General features: G+C 34.3%; 1 protein-coding gene across 2 annotated transcripts; it reads left to right on the plus strand.

Annotated features, from left to right (window-relative positions):
* Positions 1–710: 710 nt before the first annotated feature.
* On the plus strand, positions 711–2,660 carry LOC120128747 (actin-depolymerizing factor 2-like). Of its 2 annotated transcripts, XM_039146378.1 has the most exons (3): positions 711–806; positions 1,969–2,234; positions 2,326–2,660. In XM_039146378.1, exons 1-3 carry the CDS (start codon positions 804–806, stop codon positions 2,474–2,476), a joined length of 420 nt encoding a protein of 139 aa, XP_039002309.1. In that variant the 5' UTR covers positions 711–803; the 3' UTR covers positions 2,477–2,660. The 2 variants fall into 2 exon arrangements, with proteins under 2 accessions (XP_039002309.1, XP_039002308.1); XM_039146377.1 differs by lacking the exon at positions 711–806 and having other exon boundaries at positions 1,948–2,234.
* The last annotated feature ends 18,562 nt before the right edge of the window (positions 2,661–21,222 follow it).

The following is a 21,222-nucleotide window of genomic DNA, read 5'->3' on the forward strand; positions in this document are numbered from 1 at the left end:
TACTAAATACGACAAGACACAACTATGTATCACTAACTTAAGGTTCCTAATAAATACACGATCATTCTCCTAAAATTAAATAATTACAAAAATTAAATTTTAAACTAATAATCATGCATTAATTAAATAAATAAATCATTACTAAAAATTTAAATTATATTAAAACGTTAAAATGTTACCGTATCAGCAAAATGTCGCGATATATGATTTCCATCCAAGCAAAGTAGATCTCATTCCATTTTATATCTGTAAAAAAATTAATTAAATAAAATATTAAAAAAATTAAATACTTAAATAAATTTAAAACAAAATATTGAATATAATAAAATATACCTTAAACAATTAAAATAGAATATAATAGTATTCGAGAGAAGTTGAGAGAATTTGGTGTGATGAAATTGATTGTGAATGGAGGTATTTATAGGGGTAGGGTGTGAACAGTCGGGGGTAGGTGGGTAATTAAACCTAAGGCGAGCCACGGGGGGCGCCTTTCTGACGCGTGTCAGATTTAAAAATTAAATGCGGCCCCTGTCCCGCGCTATACCCTAAGTGACGCCAGATCAACGTAAAACGTACTGCAGGGGCACGCCTTACTGCAAAAAGATATTAGATCAAAAAAAATAATCTGAAGAATGTCTGACAAAGAAACATAAAATCAAAGGGTAATATATATATATATATATATATATATGAAAAACGCTCATTTATCTAGCACTACAATTCTCTGTGTGTGTCTCTCTCTCCCTCTCTCTCTCCCAAGAAGCCCTAGATTTTCTCGTTCTTTCACCCTCTCGGGAAAAAACATGGTAAAGTCTCTTCTCCTTTCAGCTCGTCGTTGACTTCACTTTCTCTGTTTCCTAACCTTTGTATTATTGTCTTCTTCTTCATTGTTATTTGATTCTGTTGATTAGGTATACTTTTTTTTTATAAAACTAGGTGCTGTACTTCTTCAGTTTAGTTTTATTGAGTCCGTCTTTTAGTTTCCCCAATCTGGTTTCATTGCTCGATTCGATCTCCACATCTGGCCGTTTGACCGATTGATTTTCAATAGTTTATTTGCTTTTTCACTTTTTTTCCTCATCCGGTGTACTTCATTTTGCTTTCTGTAGATTTGAGAATATATTGTGCTTTATAATTTTATTCAAATCGTCTACAAATGATAGTTAATTTCTTTTTTTCGGCTCATTGTCCTATCATATTATTTGGTGTCAAAACGTGATCAATATTTGGCCGTTGATTGAGTTGGAACAGATTCGCAATATATAATTTTCCTATTCGAATTATTGATTATTACAGTTAGGATTAAGTAAAATTTGCAAGTGACAAAAGAATGAGAAGGAAATGTTAATGGTGAGCTTGATAAAATGGAAAGCTGAATACGTTCATAATAAAAGGAACAAATTAAATAGGTGGTGTAAAAAGCTGGATGGATTTTATCTTGGGGCTTTGTTCCTCATCTTTTACTTTGTCTGGTTGTTAATGTTTCAATCCTTCAGTTTGTAAAACTGTTTGATTGAATAAAGTAAATGTGAGCGATTATTGATCCTTCTAGTTGAAGAAGGCTGTGTAAATTGTAAAATGGAAGAATTATTTCATTTGGAGGCCGAAACATCCTGTTTGCTTAGGTAAATGGGAAACTACATTTGCTGAAACCCCCTTCTGAGGTCCAAACAATGTTATTTTATCTCTTAAACAGATATGACTTCATTTACTTTGCAAAATTATTGTCTAGATTCTTTGTAATTTTGGAGCTCTTATTACTATCCAGTAGTTATTGAGTAGTATGCAGGGGCATAGCTTGGGAAAGGGGTGGGTGGGCTGGCCATTGCTCCAAATGTATAATTTCATCAATTTTTTTATCTCGCCTTACTCCACTATAAGATTTCTCGATCTCATCCCCAGTGGTATAGATTTCTAGTTGGCTCAGTTGGTGCATGATACTTGCTGATGTTGTTCATGATTCTACAGGCAAACTCGGCTTCAGGAATGGCTGTTCATGATGATTGCAAGTTGAGGTTTTTAGAACTGAAGGCTAAAAGGACTTACCGCTTCATAGTTTTCAAGATCGAGGAAAAGCAAAAGCAAGTCGTTGTGGAGAAGCTTGGTGAACCTACTGATAGCTATGAAGATTTCACTGCTAGCCTTCCAGCTGATGAGTGTAGATACGCTGTGTATGACTTCGATTTTGTGACCAACGAGAACTGCCAGAAGAGCAGGATATTTTTCATTGCCTGGTAACTCTAGGTTTTTAATCTTTGTGACGTGTTCTTTTCATGGACTTATCCTGAATTGCTTCACTGATATGTTAACATTTTGTACGTGAAGGTCTCCTGATACATCAAAAGTAAGAAGCAAGATGATTTATGCCAGCTCGAAGGACAGGTTCAAAAGGGAATTGGACGGCATCCAGGTAGAGTTGCAAGCTACTGATCCTACTGAGATGGGTCTCGATGTTATAAGGAGCCGCGCCAATTAATAATGTAACGTCTACTTTGAAATGGAACTTTATACTACGTGGTTCACATAAATGTAATGTCTATAGCAACTTTGGATATTGGAATTTGCTTTGATATTGGGCTGCTCTTATATTTGTGGATTCATATGGGGTCAGTGTACCCCCTTGTAATACTTACTGACCAATATATGATGGTTTGCTGGGGTATCAATTTCTTTACAATCACTATTTCATGCCTCTACCTGGATTGCATGAAACTGCAGCTACAATTATGTATTCTCTGTCCCAGTAATTTTGTTACGCGACAGTCACAACTTTCGGAAGTCATCTCCCAAAGAGTGGAAATGATAAAATTACTTTTAAAACATAGAAGACTTTTATATTTTAGGAGACTGAAGGGTATTAAAAGACAATTTGAATAGAACAATTAAAAGACAATTGGTATGAAAGGAATATTAGTGATACATAAACTTTTATAATACCTGCATAACCATACCAAATGATTTATGCCCTTGAGATAGGGCATCCTTGACTAAATGGGACAGCTTTTGGCGGTGGACGGCATCCTTGACTAAATTGGAGAGTTATTGATAAAAAAAAAAGGATGACCGATCATTTTTCAGTTTGTTGGGAACAGTATTTTGAAAACCGGACCGGCGGTTCAACCGTAAATCGTTGCCTAGTCCGGTGAACCGGCCGGAACCATTGAACCGTTCGAACCAGATCGGCTGAAAATCGAAAAAAACCGTTAATTTTATTATTATTTTTAAAAAAATATTAAACCAAACGACGTCGTTTGTTAAACGAGCCAAGTCAAACACGAGTATTGCTGAGCTCGACTCGAACTTGAAAACTCTAAAAGTAAGTTCAACTCGACTCAAACTCACGAGCTAAAAATTATCAAGTTCAACTCGAACTCGAAATATAATATTGAAACTTGAACTCAAAAAAAATTTAGAAGCTCAATTGAAGCCTAAAATTCGAGCTTGATTGAAGTGAAAAAATAGTTCACTCAATGCTCACCAAAAGGCTCCATGATTTTGAATGCCAAATTACCTCTATTACTTATAGAAGTTAGTTGGGATGTTCTTCTATGTTTCTTAGTCGTGTGGGATTGTTTTGTTTTCATATTTTTACTCTTTAGACTTTTGGGATGATCTTCTATGTTTCTTAGCCATGTGAGATTGTTTTTTTAAAAAAATTAAACCAAACAATATAATTTTGTTATGATTTTTTAGCCCCAAATTTATTTTTTAATTATAGTTATATAATTATATTTATTATTTAACATGTTTTACCTTAAATATTATGTTGTAGTTAATTTTAATCATTTTGTTTCACTTGATTTTATGGTTTTTAACTTATATATGTTATGACTTGCTTTGAATATGACTTGTGATATAAAAAATTATTTTTTATTAAATATTTTTGGTATTTTATTTAATTTTTAAATAATTATGATGTCGTCCGGTTCTTCCGACCGGTCGGACCGGTTCGACCGGTTGAACCAGTGAACCGATAGCATGGTCGGTTCGCTAACCAGTCCGGTTCTGAAAACCATGGTTGGGAATGAATCAATGCAAAACCGATCAAACCAATCCTATTCAACTATGTAAATCAGTTTATTTAAATTAGGCTCAGTTTTTCTTTTTGGATGGAAGAATTTCGTTAGATTTCAATAGCATCAATGATTACATCAGACTTAATACATTTAAGTTCATCATAATAAAACCTAAACCTGGTAAACTTGACCCGAACTCGATTACCTGAATCGATTTACTCGACATTAACCTGAACATGATGATCAAATTTGATCTAAAACCATAACCATACCTGATCCAAAATTTACCTAACCCAATATGGACCCACTTCCAATTTGACCCGAATTGAAAATAATCCAAACTGAAATTAACTCGAGCCGAAAATAATTTGAATTGAAATTACCCGAACCGAATTTAACTCAATCCGAAATTAATCTGAATCAAAAGCAGTCTGAACCGAAAATCTATATATACTTGATTAGACTTATAACCGAATTAAGCCTAAATCCGAACCGAATTGATATGATCCAAAAGTTGACCCAAATAAAAAATTAATCGATATTATGTTGACCCGAGCCGAAAATCAATCGATTTGATAATGACCCAACCCGAAATCTAATCGATCCGATATTAACCTCGCACAAAAATCAACCGATCTGATAGTCACACAACCCGAAATTGACCTACCCAAAAATTGACCATACCCGGTACTCGATCCGAACCAATTTACCATACATCCGAACTAAACCCAAACCAGACCTGACCTAAATAAAATTAAAACAAATGTAATATAGACCCAAAATGACCCTGTCCGTATAACACCCCTAACCCGTATCTGACCCGAATATGAGTCTGATGTGTCACATTGACTTTTCAATCGTTGCCACTTAAAGAAAAACAGGGAAATAAAAAATCGACCAGAGCATTCGTAATTAACAACTTATTACATGCCAACGCTCTATACACAACCCAAAATACCTACTTTGCCAATTACTTCTGATCTGATCTTTTAGTAGTGATGCTATTCTTGCCACTTCTAGTACTGCTCTTCTTGTTTCCTGGTACCTACGTGTAAATCACTTACACGCTAAGTCATAGACTTAGTGAGGCATTAAATAAACATGTAGCTATATATTAATGAATATGCATTCTTACCCTTTGATCATAACATTTCAATATGCATGTATATATTTCACTGTAACCGATACAATCATGTCATGTACATATGAAACTTATTTTCTTATATCACTTTCACCTTACTTTATCTTTCAAATGCCCATGTACATTATTGAGAACAGAGGTATTTGAGTACATTGAGGTTGTGCACAAATGCTGTCACCACAGCTCAATAAATTCCCTCATGGGGCACCGAACATTTGTTCAATATTTGTCCCGACTAATATACCCTCGACTCTTGGCATGCCAACTATACCTATAGCTCTCGTATCATATAACATGGGCTTTAATATGAATATGTTTCTCATTTCATATCTCTTTCATAACTTTTCATGTAAACACATAATCTTTTCCAGTATTTCACATACCTAGATTATATTTTCTGGCAATGATATTCGTTCATTCAATGTCATATGAACATATAATGAATTATGCATGCAATCACTATTACAATAGTATATGTATGCATATACATAGGTATGGAATCATTAATTCAACTACCAGAGATAGACTTATCACAAGTATTGTCTCTATACACTTTAATTATAAAATGCACTCACCTTAGCCTTGGTTGATTTAATTCTAATCCTTCGATTGTTCTGGAACAAGATTACGCTCTAAATTTACATAGTAATACATTGATACTTATCAGCATACGAATTGATATATTTCAAATTATTAATTCTTAGGCTAAAAGAAAGCTATTTAAATCTCTTATTGAAGTTATGCATCGATGCACTACACCATGTATCGATGCATCCCTTCACGGGTGCATCGATGCACTACCCATGCATCGGTGCATAAATCCTATTCGATGTTTGTATTTTAAGCAGGTGCATCGATGCACTCCTTATGCATCGATGTATTAATGTCATTCGATGATCATTAATTTAAATGAGTGCATCGATGCACTCCTTATGCATCGATGCACCTTCAACAAATTCTGGGATTTTCTCTTGATGCATCGGTACACTTTGAATGTGCATCGATGCACTCTTCCCAGAATTCATATCTTGAACCCGAAAACTCATCCATTTCAGCTTAAATCTTTCATGTTTCATCCCTTTTTATATTCTTAACTCCAGTACACATACTTAAACCAATCCATACTCATTTATTTCATCTTAAACCTCAGAATCCTATCCTCCTTGTGAATTCCAAGAATTATACCAACTTTGCAACATGATTTAATTCAACTTCTAACCCTTAATATGTCTTAACTAGATTGATGACAAGTCAAATTTAACTTCCAATTCTATATATGAACTCTATTCCAAAATTTCATTCAAGAACCTCTAATCTTTAATCTCTTCTAACTCTATCATCCTTTGATTTTAAGATAACCCAAGCTTTCCTTAAGCTTAGTTATCATCTAATAATCAAAACCCAATCTTAAATTTAACAAGAAACTCAATAATCAGAAAACTCACCTTTGTTTTGCTTTACACGTACAAGGAAGAAAGAAGAAGAAGAGAACTCTGGAAGCCTGTGGTGTTATCTCATTTTCAACCCACGTGTACTCATATATATCCTTTCTTTAACTAATTTTTCTTGCAAATGACTCTTTTGTCCTTCCATTCCTTCTTCTTTTCAATTCAATCCTAAACAATCATTTAAAATATATCTTTATACTATTCAATCATTTTATTCTAATCACCAAAATCTGAAACTTTCCAATTTAATCACTAACCCGGTATTGAGGGTGTTACAACTCTCCCCCTCTAAAAAAAATTTGTCCTCGAATTTTCATTATGCAAATAGGTAAGGGTACTTCATCCTCATATTCCCATGTTGCTTCATCTACTTTATGATTTCTCCACAAGACTTTAACCAATGGTATAGTCTTGTTCCTTAGTTGCTTGACTTCGTGAGCTAATATTTGAACATGTTCTTCCTCATAAGTCAAATCTGGTTGAACCTCGATCTCTTCGGTAGTAATAATATAGGATGGATCAGATCAGTATTTCCTAAGCATTGAGACATAAAAGACATTGTGTATCCTTTCCATTTCAGATGGCAGGGCTAGTTGATATGCTATTGGTCCTACCCTCTTAGTAATCTCGTAAGGTCCAATGGACCGAGGACTCAACTTTACTTTACGTCCAAACCTCAATACTTTCTTCCATTGAGACACTTTCATGAACACTTTATCTCCGACTTAAAATTCAATCTCTTTCATTTTTAAATCAGCATACGATTTCTGTTTATCAGCTGCAGCTTTCAGATTATTCTGAATTACTTGAAATTTTTCTTTAATATCCTGAATCAATTCAGGACCTATAACTTCTCGATCCTTAAGTTTATACCAGTTCAAGGGCGTACGACATCTTCTCCCGTAAAGAGCTTCATAGGGAGCCATTTTGATGCTTGACTGATAACTATTGTTGTATGCAAATTCAACAAGTGATAAATACCTTTCCCACGATCCTTTGAATTTGATTACGCAAGCTCTAAGCATATCATCCAGAATTTGGATTGTTCGCTCGGATTTTCCATCGGTCTGAGGATGAAATGATGTACTAAAGTTCAACCGAGTTCCCAATGCTCTATGTAATGACTTCCAAAACCGCGATGTGAATCTAGGATCCCGATCAGAAACTATGGAAATAGGTACACCATGCAAACGTATAATCTCTCTGATATACATCTCAGTATACTTATCCATGGAGAAATCAGTTTGCACCGGAATAAAATGGGCTGACTTAGTCAATCTATCTACAATCACCCAAATTGAATCCCTTTTGTTCGGAGTTAAAGGTAACCCCGTTACAAAATCCATTGTTACGTTCTCCCATTTCCACTGAGGAATCGAAATTGGTTGTAATAGTCCTAACGGAACCTGATGCTCAGCTTTGACCTGCTGACAAGTCAAACACTTTGATACAAACTCCGTAATGTCTTTCTTCATTCTCGGCCACCAATATCGACTCTTGAGATCCATATACATTTTGTTCCCCCCCGGATGCATTGTCAATGGACTACAATGAGCTTCCATTACCAAATCATTCTTTAATTCATCATCATCCAGAATTACTAATCTCTCTCGATAATACAAGTTCTCATCAGACTTGATCTCAAAATCCGTACACTCTTCATTCTTTATCTGTTGTATCTTCTTTCAACACTTTTCATCTTTAGCTTGCAATTCTTTAATTCAATCTAGCCATGATGGTTTGATAGTCAGTTATGCACATATTGCACCATCTCCACTTAACGATAATCTAGCATCAAGAGCTCGTAAAGTTGCAAACGTCGTTCGACTCAAAGCATCAGCTACCACATTTGCCTTTCCGGGATGAAAATCAATCACAAAATCATAATCCTTAAGAAATTCCACCCATCTTCTCTGTCTTAAATTCAACTCTTTCTGAGTTATCAAATACTTTAAACTCTTGTGATCCGTATACAAGTAGCACTTTTCCCCATACAAGTAGTGACGCCAGATCTTAAGAGCGAACACTGCTGTAGCCATCTCCAGATCGTGTGTAGGATAGTTCTTCTCATGCAGCTTTAATTGTCTTGAAGAATAGGCCACAACATTGCCTTCTTGCATCAACACGCATCCCAAGCCATTATGAGACGCATCACTATACATTACAAAGTTCTTGTCAGACTCGGGTTGAACCAACACTGGAGCTTCTGTCAAAATCTTCTTTAACTTTTCAAAACTCTCCTGGCATTCCTGAGTCCAAGCAAATTTTACTTCTTTTCTCAACAGTTTATTTAGGGGCAATGCTATGATCAAAAAGTTTTTGATGAACCTTCGATAATAACCAGCTAACCCCAGAAAACTTCTAACTTCCGATACATTCTTTGGAACCTTCCACTCCAAAATAGCTTTAAACTTTTGGGGATCCACTCAAACTCCTTCTGCAGAAATTACATGACCAAGGAATGTTACTTCACTCAACCAGAATTCACATTTAGAAAATTTTGCATAAAGCTTCTTATCTCGTAAAATTTACAAGACAATTTTCAAATGCGAACTATATTCCTCTTCTGACTTTGAATATATTAAAATATCATCAATAAACACCACCACAAACTGATCCAAATAAGGTTGAAATATTCTATTCATTAGATCCATGAAAGCAGCTGGTGCATTCGTAACTCCAAACAGTATCACGATAAACTCATAGTGACCATATCTTGTTCTAAACGCCATTTTTGAAATGTCTTTCTCTTGAATCTTTAATTGATGACAACCCGAACGTAGATCAATTTTTGAGAACACTGAAGCTTCCTTTAATTGATCAAATAAATCATCGATTTGGGGGAGGTGATATTTGTTCTTGATGGTTACTTTATTGAGCTGTCTGTAGTCGATGCAAAGATGCATTGATCCATCTTTCTTTTTAACAAATAGAACTGGAGCTCCCCATGGAGAGACACTCAGTCTAATAAAACCTTTATCTAGTAATTCTTGTAATTGAATCTTTAATTCTTGCAACTCTTTTGGAGCCATTCTGTATGGTACCATTGTAATAGGTGAAGTTCTAGACATTATTTCAATCTGGAGGCAAACCCGGTAACTCTACAGGAAAAACGTCCGAAAACTCTCTGACTATATGAATTTCGTCAATCTCTTTCTCCTTGGTTCTAACATCCAATACATTAGCAATGAACCCTTGACATCCCTGTAACATTAACTTTTTCGCCGACATTACTGAAATTACATTTGCCAATGGATTCCATCTTTCACAAAATACCACCACATCTACCCCTTTTGGACTTCTCAGCGTTACTCTTTTCAATCTACAATCGACATTAGCGTAATAAAGATATAACCAATCCATTCCCAGTATCACTTCAAATTCGTCGAAAGGTAATTCCATCAGATTAGCAGATAATTCAATTCCCTGAATCCGTATGGGACACCCTCGGCTTACCAAATTTATCCGAGCACTGTGCCCTAATGGGTTCGTCACTATCACCTCATTGCTAGTAGTTTCTAACGGAATGTTCAATTCTTTCACTAACTTACTAGTAATGTATGAATATATAGACCTCGTATCAATCAAAAACATAATATGTTTATCAAACAATAGAAATATACCTATTACAATCTCTGGGTCATCCCGATCCTCATTGGTATTGAGATTATACACTCGAGCCGTGGAGTGTATATCTTGTTGAGCAGAGGACTCTGACTAATTTCTTCCTCTGCCTCTACCTCTTCCCCTTTGGCCTGCCGAAATAGACCTATCTAGTGGTGCAGAATCATCGGTTACCCTGGGACAATCCCGAACAAAATGTCCGGTCTCTCCACATTTAAAACAAGCTCCAGAAATTCTCATTTATATCCCTGAATGATTTTTTCCACAATGTGGGCATTATCTGACTTGACTCTGATTAGCTCTCCCAGCTCTAGATCCCACTGACTGAGTTTGTCTACCTCTCATCGGATTCAATCCTCTAGCGGAGGATGCCACTGACTCTGATCTCCCTTGGGGTCGAGAACCAGCATCTTTACCCCTTTTTGATGGTGCAAAACTTGAAGAAGCACCCGTTCTTTTGACTGTCTGAGCTCTTGAATTTTCAAATCTCTCATTATGAGCTCTTTCCAAAGCTTTGGCACGGTTGACTACCTCTTGAAACGAGGATAGATTCAATACAATCAGTATTTCCTTCAACCGAGGACGTAACCCTCTACGAACCATTCACAAGCATCATTCTCTGTAGGAACAAGCTCGGCAGCAAAGCGGCTCAACTTATTGAATTCACACTCGTACTCATATACAGTGCGATTTCATTGCTTCAAATTCATGAACTTCTGTTTCATCTATCGAACAAATTGATCTCCGATGTACTTATGTTTGAATTCTTCTAAAAATAATGACCAAGTTACTTGATTACTAGACATCCTCAAGGTAACATTGGTCCACCAAATCCTTGCTTGCCCTCTTAACAAGGAAATTACTCCATCCATCTTCTCAACATCTGAACAATGAAGTCCCTCAAGCATGACTTTCACGTCATTAAGCCAAAGGTTCGCAGTAACAGGACCTTCCTCAGCTTCCCCTCTAAACTCTGGAGATCCTAAACCCTTCAACTCTTTCGCAACATTTATTTTCGGAGTTGAAGTAGTTGGAGGTTGGAAACGCATCAATACCGCGTCTAACGTTTTAAAGAATACATCTTGTTCATTCACAGACACTCCAGAGGGTGTCTGTTCTTCACTCTGCCTGGCCAGGGCAGGTGAATTGCTACTTTCAGCGGGTCTATCATCTCCCACTTCATTTATAGAACTACCATGTCCGGACATCTATTAAGACACAATAATATCATTCTATTAGCAAAACAACATACTTACTATTCTATCATATCAGAAGTTTTCACTAATTTATTGGCATGTATACATCATAAGATACTCTAGACTTCAGTTTATGCCGAGAATCGACTAAACCGTAGCTCTGATACCATTAAATGTAACACCTCTAACCCGTATCCGACCCGAATATGAGTCTGAGGTGTCACATTGACTTTTCAACCTTTGCCACTTAAAGAAAAACAGGGAAATTTTAAACTTTCATTAAACCAAAATACGTTAATTTACATAAAAGAGATTACGAAATACAAAATCGACCAGAGCATTCGTAATTAACAACTTATTACATGCCAACGCTCTATACACAACCCAAAATACCTACTTTGCCAATTACTTCTGATATGATCTTTTAGTAGTGATGCTATTCTTGCCACTTCTAATACTACTCTTCTTGTTTCCTGGTACCTATGTGTAAATCATTTACACGCTAATTCATAGACTTAGTGAGGCATTAAATAAACATGTAGTTATATATTCATGAATATGCATTCTTACCATTTGATCATAACATTTCAATATGCATGTATATATTTCACTGTAACCGATACAATCATGTCATGTACATATGAAACTTATTTTCTTGTATCACTTTCACCTTACTTTATCTTTCAATTGCCCATGTACATTATTGAGAACAGAGGTATTTGAGTACGTTGAGGTTTTGCACTAATGTTGTCACCACATCTCAATAAATTCCCTCATGGGGCACCGAACATTTGTTCAGTATTTGTCTCGAAGGACAACTATGTTCCAAAGGACCACTGGATACATCCCGAAAGACCACTGGATACGTCCCGAAGGACCACTATGTCCCGAAGGACTAATATACCCTCGACTATTGGCATGCCAACTATACCTATAGCTCTCGTATCATATAACATGAGCTTTAATATGAATACGTTTCTCATTTCATATCTCTTTCATCACTTTTCATGTAAACACATAATCTTTTCCAGTATTTCACATACCTGGATTATATTTTATGGCAATGATATTCGTTCATTCAATGTCATATGAACATATAATGAATTATGCATGCAATCACTATTACAATAGTATATGTATGCATATACATGGGTATGAAATCATTAATTCAACTATCAGAGATAGACTTATCACAAGTCTTATCTCTATACACTTTAACTATAAAATGCACTCACCTTAGCCTTGCTTGATTCGATTCTAATCCTTCGATTGTTCTGGAACAAGATTACGCTCTAAATCTACATAGTAATACATTGATACTTATCAGCATATGAATTGATATATTTCAAACTATTAATTCTTAGGCTAAAAGAAAGCTATTTCCATCTCTTATTGAAGGTATGCATCGATGCACTACACTATGTATCGATGCATCCCTTGACGGGTGCGTCGATGCACTACTAGGGATGGCAATGGGTCGGGTCGGGTCGGATTTTTGGGCCACCCGACCCGACCCGAGAAGAAAGGGTTCTCCACCCGTGACCCGACCCGACCCGACAAAATTAATGTTTCACCCGACCCGACCCGACCCAAATATATGACTTAGAAACCCGACCCGACCCGACCCGAAATAATAATAAAAAAATTTAATTCAATGAAAACAGTGACTTAATTGAAAAAAATTATATATGGAGGGATATTATTGTAATTATCCCTAAATATATAAGATAAAATTATATATATTTTTCGGGTCGGGTCGGGTCGAATTTTTTTTACCCTAAACCCGACCCGACCCGAACCAGAATTTTTTTTTTTTAAAATCTGACCCGATCGGGTCGGGTCGGGTCGGAACCCGTCGGATTCGGGTTGAGTTGCCATCCCTATGCACTACCCATGCATCGGTGCATAAATCCTATTCGATGTTTGTATTTTAAGCAGGTGCATTTGATGCACTCCTTATGCACTGATGCATTAATGTCATTCGTTGTTCATTAATTTAAGTGAGTGCATCGATGCACTCTTTATGCATCGATGCACCTTCAACAAATTCTGGGATTTTCTCTTGATGCATCGGTACACTTTGAATGTGCACCGATGCACTCTGCCCAGAATTCATATCTTGAACCCAAAAACTCATCCATTTCAGCTTAAATCTTTCATGTTTCATCCCCTTTTATATTCTAAACTCCAGTACAAATACTTAAACCAATTTATACTCATTTATTTCATCTTAAACCTCATAATCCTATCCTCCTTGTGAATTCCAAGAATTATACCAACTTTGCAACATGATTTAATTCAACTTCTAACCCTTAATATGTCTTAACTAGATTGATGACAAGTCAAATTTAACTTCCAATTCTATATATAAACTCTATTCCAAAATTTTATTAAAGAACCTCTAATCTTTAATCTCTTCTAACTCCATCATCCTTTGATTTTAAGATAACCTAAGCTTTCTTTAAGCTTAGTTATCATCTAATAATCAAAACCCAATCTTAAATTTAACAAGAAACTCAATAATTAGAAAACTCACCTTTGTTTTGCTTTACACGTACAAGGAAGAAAGAAGAAGAAGAGAACTCTGGAAGCCTGTGGTGTTCTCTCCTTTTCAACCCACGTGTACTAATATATATCCTTTTTTTAACTAATTTTCCTTGCAAATGACTCTTTTGTCCTTCCATTCCTTCTTCTTTTTCAATTCAATCCTAAACAATCATTTACAAATACATCTTTATACTATTCAATCATTCTATTCTAATTACCAAAATCTGAAACTTTCCAAATTAGTCACTAACCTGGTATTGAGAATGTTACAGTCCGAACACGATCCAAATGACTCGTTTGCCACCTCTAATAAAACCACAACGAATTGGGTCTTAACAAAACTCATTGGACCAGAGAATGGACAACTCAATTGGCTTCACGGTTAACGTAAAACACCTTAAGGTCTCGATTGTTGGAAAGTATCTCATGTGCCTTGTTAAGAGCAACAATATGATGGTTGAGATGTCATTCCATCGATTTAAAAGTTTATTCACAATGGAGATCGCATCACTTTCTATAATAACGTTCGTCCATCTGTTCTCGATAGCAAACTTTAACCCTTCAGTGAAGACTATCACTTTTGAGGATTCAACTTTGTTTATTTAAGATGAGATTAGTAAACCATCAAAATTTTACTTTCTTTTGGGTAATCAACATAGAATTTATGTAAAAGAGAATTATGTTGCAGTTTTTCAATTTAAACTCTTCAGTGAATTAGCTGAACACATTTGTTTTTTCTTCAAAACAAGGTTTATTAATCTTTTCTTGTATTACATCAATTATACAGTGTTAGTATAAATTATCAAACAGGCCAAGGGAAGAACATATTATGAATCATCACATATAATGAAGAAAATTAAAATTAAAACAAAGGCTCCAACTGGGTTCAAAATGGCGATCTGGAGTTATATGCTCTACCACTAATCTATAGACCAATTTAACATTTATTAAAACTAAAGGTCAGAGAATTAGAAAAATATGAATTATCAAGTACGAGAAAGAAAAAAGGGGATTAAAAAAATAAAAAGCTCAACCGATTGGCTTCAACGTGGGAATTAGGCAGAGGTACAACGTTCATGCTGAACGCTTCCTAGAAGGGAGTAGGCAGGATGACCTGATCTTGCGCCAAGCGCTTTCACGTATGAAGAAGGAAGGGTGTCCCTATTTCACGTCAAGAGCTTCCACAGATATAGTAGACAGGGGGATAGCGTTTATCTCGAACGCTTCCAAGAGGGAAGTAGGCATGATGACTTGGTCTTGCGCCAAGTGCTCTAGCGTGAAGAATAGACAGGGAAAATTAATATGGTGCTAGCACGAGGGTGTTCAATGTTGGTATTTGCGCAAGGGGCACTTGTTCTTTAAAAGCTCATAGGCGTGCATTTTGTTTGTGTAACGCCCAACCCGTACCCGACCCGGATACGAGTCTAAGATGTCAAATTGACTTTTTAAAATAATTTCCTTACAAAATAATCGAACATTTGAACTTATATTAAAAAAATATAATCATATATTGTTGAATTATATTTCAATATAACAAATTTGAAAACAAATACGTTTAAAACATTACAAAACTCATTCATATGATTTTTCAAAACCAATTAGAACATATCAGATTCAAACCTCTATTTACATGCCAACCACTATTATTATTACAAAATACATACTACTCAATTCTTTTCTGACCCGATCTTTGGAAATGATAAACTGACCTGTCTTGCATAACTTTTATCAATCTTCCTCTTCTCGGAACCTACGTGTGTCACACGCTAAGTCATAGACTTAGTGAGGCATATAAAACATATAATAAAAACCATAAAGAATTTCATATAACTGAATACATACATGCATATATACTATCATTATCATGATCTCTACCATTATCATTAACCCATTAACCATATGATCTTGTACTTATCATTTCGATATATCATATATCATTTCATAAAAAAACTCACATAACATCATATAATAATGCAAACACTTTTGATATCTTTTATAGGTCCATGTACATTACTGAGAACTTAAGGTATTCGAGTACATTGAGGTTGTGCACTTATGCTGTCACCACAGCTTGTAAAAGTCCTACTGAGTGGCATATGAAATTTGTCCCGAAGGACCAGTCCATAGATCCCGAAGAATCTAGGTAATCAGTCCATATGTTCCGAAGAACATATGTAATCTATAACTGTCCATATGTACCGAAGAACATAGATAACATGTAACTGTCCATATGTCCCGAAGAACATAGGTAACCTTCGACTCTTGGCATGCCAACTATACCACTAGCTATCATATCACATAACATGGGCATTATCATTTATAACATTTTTATATTCATATCATTTCTCTTATAATCACATGTTCCTTCTCTTCTGTCACATACCACATGTATGTGTAAACATATATCTTATATGCATATAACTCATAACTCTTTTATTTCATATCATGTAATACTCTTATAGAGTATAATATCCCATTATCATGTATTTCATATCACATGTTCTTGCTTTCATATAGTCACATAGCTGATGTCAATTAGTCACTTATGTTCACATATCACATTCATATCACATGGTCACATTTCATATAACACTTCTTGTATTCATATAAACATATATATGTACTCATGTTCATAATTTTATATAGTACATATATCAATGCCATATAACTTATCTCATAGTTTTATATAATCACTCATATTACATATTCTTATAATTGTTTATATCAATATCACTTATCATATATACATGTAATTATGTAATTCACGTCACATATAATAACATATGACACCTATACCAATTTTCATATACTCATGCACACATAAGCATCACATCATTCACAAATCAAATAACATTTCAAGAGTCACTTCTTACCATAGTTACTCCGTCTCTGGCTCATCGCAAGCCAATGTTTGATCAATAATATAAGTACAAATAAAATTACACTCACCTTAGCATTACTTTGATTCGATCCTAATTCTTTGATTGTTCCAGAACTCGTTTAGGCTCATTATCTACATAAATATAATTTCCAAGACGATTATCAGAAGCCTAAACCTTATAACTTGATGTTAATAACTTAAGCTGATTTGATGAACCCAAAATTCCATTTTTTTTTCCTTTAGGGGTGTATCGATGCACTATGGGTGCATCGCTACATAAAATAGCTTCAAAATTCCCATGCTTCGATGCCTACCTATGTGCATCGATACATACTGAATAATCTATGGAAATTTACCCTTGATGCATCGGTACATGTTGAATATGTACCGATGCACACTAGCCCGAAATTCTAATTTATGCACGAAAATTACTTTATTCTAACTTAATTGTGCCATATTTCCACCCCTTTCATATCCTTAATCACATACACATGTTTAAACTCATTTATATCCATTTATCTCATCTTTAACCTTAATTTCCTCTCCTCTTTATGAACTTCAAGAATCATACCCAAATTTTCAAGATGCTCTCAATCCAATTCTATCACTTCATATCTCTTAATTAAGTTGATAACAAGTCAAATTTAGTTTCAAATTCAATTTATCAAATATTTTCCAAAAATTCACTTAAAAACTCATTCTCTTTAATCTTTCATAACTTCTTAATCTTTTGATTTTAAGACAACTTAAGTTTTCCTTAAGCTTAGTTATCATCTAATGATCAAAACCCAAACTTTAAATCAACAAATAATCAACTAATTAGAAAACTTACCTTTGCAAGCTTGGCTCCCTTTGTCTCGTATAATAAAGAAGAAGAAGAAGAAGAATATAACTCTCTTCCCCCATGTGATTCATTCATATAAAGGGAAAAATATCTTTCTTGTCAAATAACCATTTTGCCCTTTAATTCCTTTGATAATTACTAACAACTTTCAGGAAATATTTCCAAATAAATCATTAAACTATTCAACTACTTTATTTTAATCACCAAATTCTAAAATTTTACAATTTAGTCACTAACCCGTAATTTGGGATGTTACAAATCTCCCCTTCTTTTAAGAACACCCGTCCTCGAATTTTCATTGCACACATTGATAAGAACATATCTTCTAATGTTCTTATGTTGTCTCCTTTACTTACTCTTTCTTTCTTTTAGTTTTTCAACTAATTTTTTTTCTTATTTATTCATTTACTGTTGCTTATCATATAAACAGTAACTAGTAACCTCATACATTTCCGTCTTTTCTCTCATTCAATTCTGCATTTTCCTTTGATCTTTCTAAAATTCATATAATGTTACTCATCACGTAGACAATAACATCTATTTTTATCACTCCATATTATAAATCAATATATTTATTCATTAATCTCTAATTACCTTATAACAATATCAAACTTTTATTCCATCATCGTCAATTCAAAAACACAACTTTAAATCTTCTTCAAATGTGATTAAACATATACTTTACGGAATCAAACAATCTTTTCACATTACCTCGTATACTTTTCGTATTTCTATATCGAACTTATCATCTACACTTCCATATAACCTTTATCATACTTAACACTTTTAATTTCCTTATTCTTTTACTCCTCCACAAATCAAAATCTCCTTGTAACATAGATCATATATTTTCTTCAGGCTCTCATACTCTTTTCATATCACTTTTACTTCTCGCTGATTATCGATTTTCATCGCATCTTCGTAACTTTGATAATCTCCTTTATTTATACGGAACCTCTTCCTTTACCATCTCTTGTACTGATAATTTCTTCTTTAATCTTATATGAATACTTATTTCCTTGTCTATATCATATCTATATGATCATAATACACAACTAAATCCAGATTCACATCATACTTGATTAACTTAACTTTATATCTTTTCCAAATCTTACAACTCTATCACCTTTACTATTATAATTAGTTAATTTCAACTGTTCACTCTAGGGCACAAACCCTAATAATCCAATCATATACATCCTTTTCAATCGGAATTACCCCCAACAATAGCTTACTTAACCTATCAAATCCATACTTATTATCATACACCATGAAATTTTCTTTGTTCGCACTTAACATTTCAACATCTTCTATCTTATAAAATGATTACTGATGTACATATTTATTAAACTCTTCCGAAACAATATTCACATCAATGGATCTTCTATTATTCCCATTATAACATTTGTTTACCATACTTTAGCTCAACTGTATAGCAACTAAATTACTTTATCTAAATTCTCCACTTTAGAATAGTGGAGATCCTCTAACATTATTCGGTTGCACATTCAATTTTTCTGAACACAATCCTTAACTTTTTAATCTAGGGTACAACCCTTATCAACTCGATCATATACCTTCTTTTCCATCAAAATTTTCCTCAACGATATCTTACTCAACTTTTCAAACTCGGACTCTTACTCACACACAATACTCTTCCTCTGTTTCAAAATCAACGTTGTAACTTTCTTTGTCTTATAACCTGATCGCCGATATACTCATTCTTAAACTTTTCTATTACCCTTTATATTTTCTTAAACATACGAATTCTTATCTCCTCCACTACATCACATTTACATAATCAATATATACAACTATATACAATACATTTTTCATCACGAAATCTTGTTAGCCAAAGCTAACTCTTTCCTTCGAGAGTACAAACCCTTATCATATCCACACTCTTGCTTATACATAGTATTATCCATTTGTTTCAAATTCATAACTATTATTTCATCCATCTTATAAACGTATCACTAGTATACTTATTCTTGAACTCTTCTACAATTCTAACCACATCATTTGATATTTTAACGTTCTTATGGTGACATTTGTCCACCATACTCTAGCTTGCCCATGTAGTAACGAAACTTCTCAATTTAACTTCTCTACTTTGGAGAAATGAAAACCTTATAACATTATCTTCATATCATTTATCCAAAGGTCTGTAACAACAAAATCTTCCCCAAATTCACCCTTGAACTCGGGTGCTCTTAACTTTTTTTTAACTATTTTGATACATTCATTCTGTGAATTAAAGGAGCATAACATTGAAAACACATCAGGATATCATTCCACATCATGAAAACATTCTCTAATCTTATACAGGCACTCCCTGAGGTGTTCGCTCTTCTCCCTGCCTGGCCAGGGTAGGTGAATTGCTATTACCTTCAGTCTATCGCCTTGTGTTTCACTTTGGAAGCTCTCATGATCATACATCTAATATAACAAAACAATTTAATTCTATTAACAAGACAATATACTTCTTACACTATCAAATCAGAAAATTTTCCACTTTGTGTTGGCATGTATACTTTTTAAAACACTTTAGAGTTCGTTTTTAGCCTAGAATCGACTAAAATTTAGCTATGATACCATTACATATAACACCCCAACTCGTACCCGACCCGGATACGAGTCCAAGATGTCACATTGACTTTTTAAAACAATTTCCTTACAAAATAACCGAACATTTGAACTTATATTAAAAAAATACAATCATATATTGTTGAATTATATTTCAATATAACAAATTTGAAAAAAAATATGTTTAAAACATTACAAAACTCATTCATATGATTTTACAAAACCGATTAGAACATATCGGATTCAAACCTCTATTTACATACCAACCACTATCATTATTACAAAATACATACTACTCAATTCTTTTCTGATCTGATCTTTGGAAAGGATAAACTGACCTGTCTTGCATAACTTTTATCAATCTTCCTCTTCTCGGAACCTACGTGTGTCACACGCTAAGTCATAGACTTAGTGAGGCATATAAAACATATAATAAAAACCATAAAGCATTTCATATAACTAAATACATACATGCATATATACTATCATTATCATGATCTCTACCATTATCATTAACCCATTAACCATATGATATTGTACTTATCATTTCGTTATATCATATATCATTTCACAAAAAAAACTCACATAACATCATATAATAATGCAAACACTTTTGATATCTTTTATAGTCCATGCACATTACTGAGAACTTAAGGTATTCGAGTACATTGAGGTTGTGCACTTATGTTGTCTCCACAGCTCGTATAAGTCCCACTGAGTGACATATGAAATTTGTCCCGAAGGACCAGTCCATAGATCCCGATGGTTGAGCATTTATTCTTATTGTTGAGGCTACGTGGAAGTATCGATGGTTGGGTAGAGCAGAAGTAGATGGTTTATTTAGAAAGGGCCGAGATGAGTCTAACATGTTTGAATCCCCCATGTTAGAACCATAATGATGTCATTAGGAAATGATTATGTGGACCTTGTCATGCGCAA

This window comes from Hibiscus syriacus, unplaced genomic scaffold (assembly GCF_006381635.1).
Source record: "Hibiscus syriacus cultivar Baekdansim isolate YM2019G1 unplaced genomic scaffold, ASM638163v2 tig00110482_pilon, whole genome shotgun sequence".
In the NCBI taxonomy this organism is placed as follows: Eukaryota; Viridiplantae; Streptophyta; class Magnoliopsida; order Malvales; family Malvaceae; genus Hibiscus; species Hibiscus syriacus.

What these genes read in the sequence shown, in the direction of transcription:
- LOC120128747 (XM_039146377.1), top strand. Translation starts at nt 1,948, where the DNA reads ATGTTGTTCATGATTCTACAGGCAAACTCGGCTTCAGGAATGGCTGTT. An exon ending in AGGATATTTTTCATTGCCTG is followed by an intron (nt 2,235 to 2,325) that starts GTAACTCTAGGT and finishes TTGTACGTGAAG; the next exon opens with GTCTCCTGATACATCAAAAG.